This window comes from Eretmochelys imbricata, chromosome 12, assembly GCF_965152235.1.
Source record: "Eretmochelys imbricata isolate rEreImb1 chromosome 12, rEreImb1.hap1, whole genome shotgun sequence".
NCBI lineage: Eukaryota > Metazoa > Chordata > Testudines > Cheloniidae > Eretmochelys > Eretmochelys imbricata.
This window is the reverse complement of record NC_135583.1, coordinates 39918092-39930393: the sequence shown is the minus strand read 5'-3', so window position 1 is coordinate 39930393 and position 12302 is coordinate 39918092. Positions and strand designations below refer to the sequence as shown.

The 12302-nt window shown below is 64.4% G+C and overlaps 1 protein-coding gene across 1 annotated transcript in view; it reads right to left on the bottom strand.

Moving 5' to 3' along the window:
• Positions 1–350: 350 nt before the first annotated feature.
• CDH15 (cadherin 15) overlaps positions 351–12302 on the bottom strand; it is a 32272-nt gene continuing 20320 nt past the window's right edge. The window contains 11 exon segments of the mRNA XM_077831434.1: positions 351–548; positions 1117–1281; positions 3469–3486; positions 3488–3606; positions 3687–3926; positions 4684–4920; positions 5020–5162; positions 6376–6629; positions 7057–7242; positions 7445–7573; positions 8012–8172. Of these exon segments, the coding sequence (XP_077687560.1) occupies positions 351–548; positions 1117–1281; positions 3469–3486; positions 3488–3606; positions 3687–3926; positions 4684–4920; positions 5020–5162; positions 6376–6629; positions 7057–7242; positions 7445–7573; positions 8012–8172 (1850 nt within the window).

Here is a 12302-nt window from a genome sequence, read left to right as displayed (position 1 = left end):
GCAGCTTGGTCGGTGCTTGTTGCAGGTCAAGCCGGACGTGCGGGTCTCAGTGCGGTTCTCACATCCCTGCACCCTCCTGCCTCTGGTGCGTGGGCAGAGGCAGGCCTGAGAAGCTGGTTCTCCCACCCACACCCCAGTGGGGGGGCTGCCTGTGCCCCGGGCTGGCTTTGTTGTTTAAACGCAGGTTGTTCCAAAGGCTGGTGCTGTGCAGGTGTCCGCTGCCCGTGGCTCCGCAGCTATAGCCGGGTCCTGCAGAGGAGGCTGCTCCCGGGCTCTGCCAGCGCTGGGCAGGGCCCTGCTCCCAGGATCTCCCCCCCCCCGACCCCTGAGTCCCCCTCCCTGCCCCAGCCCTAGTGCCCGTACAGGTCTGCCAGCCGGCGGAAGCGCGGCCCCCACTCGCTGAGGTAGTCATAATCTTGGTCGCCGTCCGTCAGGCTGGACACGATGGAGCTGAGCGAGCCAGCCACGGAGCCGGAGCCCTCGCAGTCGTAGATGAGGGCTGTGTCGTAGGGGGGGGCGTTGGGGTCGCTGTCGGCCGCGTCCAGCCCCTGGGGCAGGAGGAAGGGCTGTGAGGCCTGGGTGGGGGCACTGGATCCGAGGGGGGCAGCTGCAGGAGCCGGCAGCTATTGGCTAGTGGTAGCAAAGCAGCCCCGGGGCCAGGCACCTGTCTCCATACCCTAGCTCGGCCCCCCCAGCCAGTGCGTGGCCTGCCCCAGCCCCCTGCCCTCCCCTCAGTCGGAGCCTGGGAGCCCCGTGGTGCCCATGGGAGCCCCAAGCCCTACCCCCGTCGAGCCAGTCACAGCCTGAGTGTGGTGTGGGACCCCAATGCCCTCCCTCCTGCGCCAGGATTAGCCCCTGCCCTGAGCGGGAGGGCTGGGTCTGTCCTGGCAGGTGCCTAGCCGGGTCTGGATGCTGGACAAGTAATACCCGCGGGGCAGGAAGCCAGCTGCGTAGGGCCCTGGGGCCAGCAGACCAGCCCTGGGGGAGCTCGGCCGAGTGGGGGTGCCGGGGCTGGCAGAGCGGCCCAGCTGGCCCATGGACCTGTTCCAGCTTGGCAGGAGCGGCCCGGGGCCAGCTGGGAGCAGCCCCAGCCCATGCCATTGGCACCCCACTCACCTCATTGATGAAGTCTTCGATGTCAGAGGGGCTGGCGGGCAGTTTCCGTGGATACGGGGGGGTGGCATAGCTGTAGGGAGCGTCTCTCCGGATCGGCTGCTTGCCCCGGGGGCAGGGTGGGGGGAAGAAGTCGGGGTTGCGGAGCTGGTTTATGTCGTAGGCGCCCTGCGGAGAGAAGCACTTTAGTGCCTGCCGGGGCCAGCTGATGAGCAGGTCCCTGCCTGCTGGGGGCGCTGGGCTGCACGGGGCAGGGGCAGTTTGGGGCTGCCCAGGCTGATGTAATATGGTATGTGTCCCCCCTAAACAGGAGAGACTGGGGACAGCAGGGGGCTGTGGGTCAGGAGTGAGGGGCTGGGCTAGCAGGGGGCTGTGGGTCAGGGCTGAGGGGCAGGGCTGGGCTAGCAGGGGGCTGTGGGGCAGGACCGAGGGGCACTGGCAGGGGCTGTGGGGCAGGGCTGGGGTGGGCGGGGCTGGGCTAGCAGGGGGCTGTGGGGCAGGGCCGAGGGGCACTGGCGGGGGCTGTGGGGCAGGGCTGGGGCGGGCGGGGCTGGGCTAGCAGGGGGCTGTGGGGCAGGGCCGAGGGGCACTGGTGGGGGCTGTGGGGCAGGGCTGAGGGGCAGGGCTGGGCTAGCAGGGGGCTGTGGGGCAGGGCCGAGGGGCACTGGCGGGGGCTGTGGGGCAGGGCTAAGGGGCAGGGCTGGGCTAGCAGGGGGCTGTGGGGCAGGGCCGAGGGGCACTGGCGGGGGCTGTGGGGCAGGGCTGGGGCGGGCGGGGCTGGGCTAGCAGGGGGCTGTGGGGCAGGGCCGAGGGGCACTGGCGGGGGCTGTGGGGCAGGGCTGAGGGGCAGGGCTGGGCTAGCAGGGGGCTGTGGGGCAGGGCCGAGGGGCACTGGCGGGGGCTGTGGGCCAGGGCTGGGGCAGGCGGGGCTGGGCTGGGCTAGCAGGGGGCTGTGGGGCAGGGCCGAGGGGCACTGGCGGGGGCCGTGGGGCAGGGCCGAGGGGCACTGGCGGGGGCTGTGGGGCAGGGCTGGGGCAGGCGGGGCTGGGCTAGCAGGGGGCTGTGGGGCAGGGCTGGGGTAGGTGGGGCTGGGCTAGCAGGGGGCTGTGGGGCAGGGCCGAGGGGCACTGGCGGGGGCTGTGGGGCAGGGCCGAGGGGCACTGGCGGGGGCTGTGGGGCAGGGCTGGGGCAGGCGGGGCTGGGCTAGCAGGGCTCGGGTGGGCAGGGCTGGGCTAGCAGGGGGCTGTGGGGCAGGGCCGAGGGGCACTGGTGGGGGCTGTGGGCAGGGCTGGGGTGGGTGGGGCTGGGCTAGCAGGGGGCCGTGGGGCAGGGCCGAGGGGCACTGGTGGGGGCTGTGGGGCAGGGCTGGGGCGGGCGGGGCTGGGCTAGCAGGGGGCTGTGGGGCAGGGCCGAGGGGCACTGGCGGGGGCCGTGGGGCAGGGCCGAGGGGCACTGGCGGGGGCTGTGGGGCAGGGCTGGGGCAGGCGGGGCTGGGCTAGCAGGGGGCTGTGGGGCAGGGCTGGGGTAGGTGGGGCTGGGCTAGCAGGGGGCTGTGGGGCAGGGCCGAGGGGCACTGGCGGGGGCTGTGGGGCAGGGCCGAGGGGCACTGGCGGGGGCTGTGGGGCAGGGCTGGGGCAGGCGGGGCTGGGCTAGCAGGGCTCGGGTGGGCAGGGCTGGGCTAGCAGGGGGCTGTGGGGCAGGGCCGAGGGGCACTGGTGGGGGCTGTGGGCAGGGCTGGGGTGGGTGGGGCTGGGCTAGCAGGGGGCCGTGGGGCAGGGCCGAGGGGCACTGGTGGGGGCTGTGGGGCAGGGCTGAGGGGCAGGGCTGGGCTAGCAGGGGGCCGTGGGGCAGGGCCGAGGGGCACTGGAGGGGGCTGTGGGGCAGGGCTGGGGCGGGCGGGGCTGGGCTAGCAGGGGGCTGTGGGGCAGGGCCGAGGGGCACTGGCGGGGGCCGTGGAGCAGGGCTGAGGGGCACTGGCGGGGGCTGTGGGGCAGGGCTGGGGCGGGCGGGGCTGGGCTAGCAGGGGGCTGTGGGGCAGGGCCGAGGGGCACTGGCGGGGGCTGTGGGGCAGGGCTGGGGCGGGCGGGGCTGGGCTAGCAGGGGGCTGTGGGGCAGGGCCGAGGGGCACTGGCGGGGGCTGTGGAGCAGGGCCGAGGGGCACTGGCGGGGGCTGTGGAGCAGGGCCGAGGGGCACTGGCGGGGGCTGTGGGGCAGGGCTGTGGGACGGGGCTGGGCTAGCAGGGGGCTGTGGGGCAGGGCCGAGGGGCACCGGCAGCAGCGAAGTGTGTGGCTGGTTTGCCTGGCGCATGCCCGGGCCCCGGGGGGCTGGTGAGGGGGCTGCCCCCCCCCGCTCACCTGGTCCTCCTCGCCCCCCGCCCTGCTCGTCGTAGGTGAGGATGTTGTCGCGCAGGTCGTCCCGCGAGCTCTGCAGCAGCCCCTCGTGCCGCGGGGGCCGGTGGCACCGCTCCCGGATGGCGGCCAGCAGGGCCAGGGCTGCCGAGACAGAGAGAGGTGGTGGGGCCGGGCCCTGGCGGGGGGCGGGGGGGCGGGGGGGTCATCGTCGCGTGGCTTACACAGGAGCAGGATGATGCTGCTGAGGATGACCATCAGGGCCCCGAAGCTGAGCCCCGCCCCGGCCATGGAGGCAGCCGCCGCGCCGGCCTGGCAGCTGCCCCCCTCGTCGCAGGGGCACACGGAGACGTTCAGCAGCTGCGCCCGCTCCTGCCGGGGCGTCCCGGAGTCGCTGAGCAGGAGCGGCAGGGAGTGCAGCCCCGCGGGCACCGGGGCCAGCACCACCAGCACCGCGTGGGTCGCTGGGGGCGGGAGGGAGACAGGGTCACCGTGAAACACCCAGACTCTGCGCTGGCCCCAGCCCGATGGCCCCGAGTGCTGCCCTCCCCCCCCCCCCCGATCGGGGCCTGCTCCCCCCTCTTCGATCCGCCCCTGCTCCCCCCCCTTCGATCCGCCCCTGCTCCCCCCCTCCGATCGGGGCCTGCTCCCCCCTCTTCGATCCGCCCCTGCTCCCCCCCCCGATCGGGACCTGCTCCCCCCTCTTCGAGCCACCCCCTGCTCCCCCCCCGATCGGGGCCTGCTCCCCCCTCTTCGATCCGCCCCTTGCTCCCCCCTCTTCGATCCGCCCCTGCTCCCCCCCCCGATCGGGACCTGCTCCCCCCTCTTCGAGCCACCCCCTGCTCCCCCCCCGATCGGGGACTGCTCCCCCCTCTTTGATCCGCCCCTGCTCCCCCCCCCACCGATCGGGGCCTGCTCCCCCCTCTTTGATCCGCCCCTGCTCCCCCCCCACCGATCAGGGCCTGCTCCCCCCTCTTCGATCCGCCCCTGCTCCCCCCTCACTGATCAGCCCGCCCCGCTACCGCCCATTGCTCCACCCCCCTGCTGCTCCCTCACTGATCAGCCCCTTGCCCCCCACACACACACACTAGCCTCCACCGACCCCAGGCCCATCGAGTCCTGCCCCCTCAGGCGGGCTGGGGTGGAGTGGGGCTCAGGCTGTCGCCTCCCGGCCATGGGCAAGCGATGGCAGCTGGGGCTCGCTCCGGCCCCCGGCCTCACCGTTGAGCTGGCTGAGGCTCCAGTTGCGGGCGAGCTGGGGGGCGTCGGGGCTGAGGCGGAAGTGGAAGGGCTCGGCGTGGGGCGGCAGGTCCTCGTCCGTGGCGCTCAGCAGCAGCCCCTGCCCCTTGCTGGGCTCGCTGCACACGACGCCCGCCAGTGGCAGCAGGGCCGGCCCGTGGTCGTTCACTTCCAGGAGCTCGATGGACAAGGTACCAGTGGCCGTGCATGGCGGGTCAGCTGGGGACAAGGGGAGACAGGTCAGGGCCCCACACGCTGACCGGGAGGGCGGGCGGGGCTCAGCCAGGCTGCAGGGCGGGGCCAGCGCCCCCGGCTCACCATTATCGCTGGCCAGGATGACAGCCGTGTACCAGCCGCCCTGCAGGAAGGGCGAGCGGCGCGGCAGCTCCCGCTTGGTCTGCACCCTCCCGGAGCGCGGGTCCAGCAGCAGCCAGTCGGCCGGGTCGTAGGCCAGGGAGTAACTGCGGGCAGAGACACCAAGTTATTTGCCTAGGCCACCAACCCAAACCTCTCTGGGGGCATCCCAGGAGCCCTGCCCTGGCGTGCGCAGCTGGAGGCAGGGAGGGGGAGACGCAAAGAGTCACATCCCCTCTATAGCAAAACAACGTAATAGAGGGCTGTTAAGGAGGCACCTCTGTCCTAACAGTACCCACTGCCGCCAGATAAAGACACAGCTCCTAGGCTGTTTAGAGAAAACTTTGGCAGCCTTCTGTCTGCCAGGAACCACTTAGCAGCAGTGTGCCTGTGAAATCCGTACTTCATTGTTTTGCCTTTATGGTATCTACTTCTCTATTGTTTATCTGTATGGTTTCGTAATTGCTTCTGTCTGTTGCATAACTAATTTGTGCAAGGTGTAAAGCATTGTTCTGCAATAGGTTAGGATGGGTCAAAGGATTATTTTGTAATACTTTAGTTTGAAATGATTGGCTAAGGTAGAGCTAAGCAGGACTCAAGCTTAACTATATAAAGCGGGGTCCAAAAAGAAGTTCTTTGGCACCAACTCCAGGACACAGCCCAAGATCGGAGCTGCTAGACCTCAACCCCCTGCCAAGTATATTGTTCAGAGGCTGGAGGAGCCCTGGACGATCTGATCCTGACTGACCACCTGGAAAAGTTCATTTGCCTTATGGGGCGTGGTGCACTGTATGCTTAGCGTGTGCATTCTGGGCGGTAACTGTTAATACCTAGACGTTAAGGATATTACTGTGTAAGGCTCTTTCACTGGTACATGGCCCCGCAAGCCTGCAGGAGATTGTGTCCTGAGCCCTAGGAAATGGATAAGGGTGGAGGTGCCCTAGCATGGGCGAGTAACACCCCATCAGAGGAGTTGAAGCCTGCATGGCAGAGCGCTGAGCCTGATCTCCCAGCCCCTGCCAGCCTGTCTGATGGGGGCCTCCCCACCCAGGCTCCTGCATGGCAAAGCACCAGCCCCAGCCTCAGCAGCCCCTGCAGCCAGGCTGGTGCCTTCACTCTACGGGCGCTAAAGGCCAAGTTCCCCATCCTCGTACCTCCCCCCGGGGGATTTCCATGGGGCCCCTCGCTGGCCAGTGCAGCTCCCACCCACTGTTCCCCAGCCCCTGGCACTGCATCCAGGCTGCTCCTGGGGGCTCTGCCAGGGCTCCTGGGGAGGCAGGCAGCGCTGGCCCCTGGTCAGAGCCCCCCGGGGGGTCTCACCTGAGGGCCTGAGGCTGACGGGTGTCCGGGTCGCTGGCACTGAAAGTGGTGAGCTCGGTGCCCGGCGGCGCCCCCTCCACCACACTGGCCAGCCGGGGGTTCTCGCGGAAGAAGGGTGCCTCGTTCACGTCCTGAACCTGCACCTGCACCATGGCCAGGGCCCGGGTGGTCTGGGGGGCCGAGGGGTGCAGCTGGTTCTGGTTCTGGACAGAGACGGTGAGCGTGAAATGGTCCCGCCCCTCGTGGTCCAGGGCCTGAAAGTGGAGGGGCCAAGAGTTAGTCACGGGGAAAAGAGGTAACCCCAGGCCAGCCACCCCAGGGGTCGGTCTGCACATGGGTTCCCCACCCCCATGCCCAGGGGTCGCTCTCCAGCGGGGCTCCCCACCCCCACGCCCAGGAGCTGCTCTCCAGTGGGGCGCCCCACGGCCAGGGGTCACTCTCCAGTGGGACCCCCACACCCAGGGACCGCTTTCCAGTCAGGGTTCTGGGCTGGGACACAGCCTGGCTGCTCCCTGTGGCCATTGGTAATGAGGGGCAGAGCATGGCCCCTGTGCTGAGTGACTCATCCCCAGATGGGTCCGGGCTAGAGGGAATAGGGGGCTGGCTGGGGCGTGGGTGCTGGCCAAGCCCCCTGGGGCTGGGAGTAGGGACAGGCTGTGGCCCAGGGCGCTGCCCCCTCACCTTCACCACGGAGAGGATGCCGTCATTGGTGTGGGGGTCGGTGCGGATGGCAAAGGCCCCGTCTGGGTCACCCTCCAGGATGGTGAATCGCGCCAGCCAGTTGGGGGAGCCGGGCAGGTCCTTGTCGTGCACCAGGAGCCGGCCGATGTCCACGCCACTCGTGTTCTCCAGCACCTCCATGGAGAACTGCAAGAGAGCAGCTGGGGCGCTCATGGCCTGGCACGATGGCACGGCCCACGTTCGCATCTTCCCCAGCTTGGGCCAGGATCCTTGTCCCCCTACACAGAGCCTACAGAGGGCAGGAACCCCCCGCGGCCATGCAGTGAGTCAGACTGGCCCCCCAGGCATCCTGCACCCCGTCCCCCCAGCCGCTGGCCCGGCTCCCTACCTCCGGCTTGGTGAACTCGGGCGGGTTGTCGTTGATGTCGTCAACGTAGATCACGGCTGTGGCTGTGGTGGTGAGGCCATCGCCCGACATGTCAGCCACTTGGAGCGTCAGGTTATACACACTCACCACCTGGGGAGGAAGGAGCCAGCGGGGTCATCCAGGGAGCCTGCTGCCCTGCAGCCAGCTACTTGCCTGTCAGGCCCAGGGCCAGCCCATTCCCCAGTGCCCTGGACCCCTGGAGGGGGGCAATGCCCTGTGTTACCCAGCCAGGGGCTGCCCAACCCACCCCGCATTGGCCTGAGTTAGCTCACATCTGCGCCCCAGTGCACAGTCTGTTATTCATGTCCTGGGTCTGCCCCAGCAGGGCTCTGCTAGTCTTGGTCAGGGCTGCCCACAGGTAGCCAGAGCACGCTGGTTTTGGTTGCCAAGCCATCCCTCTGGTTCCAGCCACCCACACACTGATCGAGTGCAATCGGGCGGGCCCCCAGCCACTGCAGAGACATGCCCCCGAGCCAGGCAGCAGGGACTCCCAGCCCACAGCGCTGGCTGCCCCCCGGGGCCCATTACCTCGCGGTCCAGCCCCACTTGCACGGTGCGGATCTCGCCTGTGGTCTCATTGACGCTGAAGAGCCCGGCAGAGCCCTGCTCCAGGATGGAGTATCGCAGGGCTGCATTGTCTGTGTCTGGGTCGTCAGCGTCTGTGGCTTCTGCCTTCAGCACATAGGTGCCTATGACCAGAAATACACCAAGGGTGTAGAATCATAGAAATGTCGGGCTGGATGGGACTTCGAGAGGTCATCGAGTTCAGCCCCTGGCACGGTGGCAGGGCCAAGTAAACCTAGACCATCCCGGACAGGTTGTCCCACCTGTTCTTAAAAACCTCCAATGACGGGGATTCTACAACCTCCTTGGAAGCCGATTCCAGAGCCTCACTACCCTGAGAGCTAGAAAGTTTTTCCTAATATCTCACCTAAATCTTTCTTGCTGCAGATTAAGCCCATCACGTCTTTCCTCCCTTCAGTGGCCATGGAGAACAACTGATCCCCGGCCTCTTTAGAACAGCCCTTAACATATTTGGAGACTGTTACCAGGTCCCCCCTCAGTCTCCTTTTCTCAAGTCTAAACACACCCAGGTTTTTAACCTTTCCTCCTAGGTCAGGTTTTCTGACCGTTTAATCATTTTTGTTGCTCTTCTCTGGACTCTCTCCAATTTGTGCATATCTTTTCTAAAGTGTGACACCCAGAATGGGACACAGTTCTCCAGCTGAGGGGGACAGGTACCTCCCATGTCTTACATACAACACTCCTCCTCATACACACCAGAATGACATTAGCCTTTTCCGCAGATGTATCACACTGTGGACTCATATTCACCCTCACCCCCAGATCCTTTCAGCAGCACGACCACCTGGCCAGGTATTCCCCAGTTTGTAGCTGTGCATTTGATTTTTTTCCTTTCTACACGTAGTACTTTGCACTTGTCTATATTGAATTTCATCTTGTTGATTTTAATTCTGTCTGCCAAAGTGCTTGAAACTCCTCCCAGCTTGGGGTCATCATCAAGTTTTATAAGCCTATTCCACTCCATTCCCAAGTCATCAATGAAACTATTGACTAGTACTGGGCACAGGACAGACCCGTGTGGGACTGCATTAGGCACATCCACCCAGTTTGACAGTGAACCATTGATAACTATGCTTTGAGTGAGGTCTTTCAACCACTTGTGCACCCGCCGTACAGTAATTTCACCTAAGCCCACACCTCGTCAGGGCAACAAAAATGGCCGATGAAATTCAGTGTTGATAAATGTAAAGTGATGCACATTGGAAAACAGAATCCCAACTATACATGGTCTTATCTTACTTAACTAAATATTCTTTAACTTGTTTTTCCCTCTTTTGGCTTGCGATCCTTCCCGCCTTGTTGTCAATATTAATTATGTTGAGTATCTGTCGCCATATTTTTAAAGAACCTCCTCTTACTGCCTTTTATGTCCCCTGCTAGGTGTAATTCATTTTGTGCTTTAGCCTTTCTGATGTTGTCTCTACATAAGAACGGCCATAGTGGATCAGACCAAAGGTCCAGCTAGTCCAGTATCCTGTCTTCCAACTGTGGCCAGTGCCAGGTGCCCTAGAGGGAATGAACAGAACAGGGAATCATCAAGTGATCCATACATTTGTCTTGGAGTGTGGGGGAGTCCAGGCCCTGCACCCCTCTTCCTGGGATTCACTGAGACTCTCAGCCAGCCAGTAAAACAGAAGGTTTATTGGACAACAGGAACACAGTCCAAAACAGAGCTTGTGGGTAAACCCAGGACCCCTCAGTCAAGTCCTTCTCGGGGAGCAGGGAGCTTAGACCCCAGCCCTGGGGTTCCCTGTGTTCCTCCACCCAGCCCGAAACTGAAACTAAACCCCCCCAGCAGGCTCTCTCCTGCAGCCTGTCTTCACATTCCTGGGCAGAGGTGTCACCTCCCCCTCCCCCTCCCGGCTCAGGTGACAGGCTCTCAGGTCTCCCATCCCCAGGGCACATTCCCAGGTCAACACTCCCCCCTCCCTGCTGCGTCACATCCTCACATCTCTCCCCCCTTCGAGACTGAACTGAGCGGGGTCACTGTGACCAGTGACCTGGGGAAGTTCGGGGCCCCCTCTCCGGGACAGCGCATCCGCTATCAGGTTGGCCCTTCCCTTCACGTGGACCACGTCCATGTCGTAATCCCGCAGGAGCAGGCTCCATCTCAGGAGTTTGGCGTTGGCTCCTTTCATCTGGTGCAGCCAGGTCAGGGGAGAGTGGTCGGTGCACACGGTGAAGTGTCGCCCGAAGAGATAGGGCTCTAGTTTCTTGAGGGCCCACACATGGCCAGGCACTCCTTCTCGATGGCCGCATAGTGTTGCTCCCGGGGTAGCAACTTCTTGCTCAGGTACACGATGGGGTGTCTCTCCCCCTTTTCATCCTCCTGCATTAACACCGCCCCCAGTCCCGTGTCTGAGGCGTCGGTGAACACCACAAAGGGCTTGTCAAAGTCTGGGTTTGCCAGAACTGGGCCACTGACCAGAGCCTCCTTCAGCGCCCGGAAAGCCTCCTGGCACTGCTCGGTCCAGACCACCTTGTCTGGCTTCCCCTTCTTGCATAGCTCAGTGATGGGGGTGGCTATGGCGCTAAAGTGGGGCACAAATCTTAGGTAGTATCCTGCCATCCCAATAAAGGCTTGGACCTGCTTTTTGGTGTGGGGAGCGGGCCAGTCTCTGATCACCTCCACCTTGTCTGGTTCCGGCTTTAGGCGGCCGCTCCCCACCCGATGGCCCACGTAAGATACTTCAGCCATCTCCACCTTGCACTTCTCAGCTTTTATGGTCAGCCCAGCCCCTGGAGTCGGTCCAGCACTTGTCTAACCTGGGAACATGTTCCTCCCAGGTCTGGCTAAAGACACAGATGTTATCAATATACGCCACGGCAAAACTCTCCATCCCCCTCAGGAGCTGGTCCACCAGGCGCTGGAAGGTGGCCGGCACTCCCTTGAGGCCGAAAGGCAGGGTCAGGAACTCATAGAGCCCCAGAGGGGTGATAAAGGCCGATTTCAGCCGGGCATCTGCATCCAGCGGCACTTGCCAGTAGCCCTTTGTAAGGTCCATGGTGGTAAGGTACCGAGCTCCTCCCAGCTTGTCTAGGAGCTCGTCAGGCCTGGGCATGGGGTAGGCATCAGATACTGTGATGGCATTGAGCTTCCGATAGTCCACACAGAACCGGACCGACCCGTCCTTTTTGGGGACCAGCACCATCGGTGAGGCCCAAGGGCTGGACGATGGCTGGATCACCCCCAAAGCCAGCATGTCCCGGACCTCTCTTTCCAGGTCCTGAGCAGTTTTCCCTGTGACTCGGAAGGGGGAGCATCTTATCGGCGGGTGCGACCCGGTCTGCACCCGGTGGACAGCCAGATTAGTGCGTCCAGGCTGGTTGGAAAACAGCTGTCGGTACGGATGCAGCACCTCCCTGACCTCAGCTTGCTGGGCAGGGGTTAGCTGATCCGAGAGGGGAATTGTGTCCGGGGGAAACCAGCTCCGGTCCCAGGGAATAGATCTACTAAAGGGTCATCTCCCTGCTCCTCCCACTGTCCACACATGGCCAACACCACATTCCCCCTGGCATAATATGGCTTCATCATATTCACATGGTACACCCGGCGGTGGTGCGCCCGGTTCGACAGCTCCACCACATAGTTTACCTCATTGAGCTGCTTGACAACCTTGAAAGGGCCCTCCCAGGTGGCCGTGTAGGTTGTTTTTTCTCACAGGGATGAGAACCATCACCTGATCCCCGGTGGCGTAGGCACGGGCCCGCGCCATGCGGTCATACCAGACCTTCTGCTTCCTCTGGGCTCTGGCCAAATTCTCCCTGGCCAGGCCCATGAGTTCAGCCAGTCTCTCTCGGAAGATCAGGACATACTCCACCACTGACTCTCCATCGGGAGTGGCCTTCCCCTCCCATTTGTCGCTCATCAGGTCCAGGGGGCCCCTCACCCTCCTTCCATATAACAGTTTGAAAGGCGAAAATCCGGTAAACTCCTGGGGCACCTCCCTGTACGCGAACAGCAGGTGAGGTAAGTACTTGTCCCAATCCTGCGGGTGCTGGTTCATAAAGGTTTTCAGCATCATCTTTAGCGTCCCGTTAAACCTCTCCACCAGCCCATTGGCCTGGGGGTGATAAGCTGAGGCCCAGTTGTGCTGGACCCCACATTTCTCCCACAAGCACCGGAGCAGGGCCGACATGAAGTTGGACCCTTGGTCTGTCAAGACTTCCTTGGGGAACCCCACTCGGCTGAAAATGGTCAGGAGCGCATCTGCCACGGTGTCTGCTTCAATGG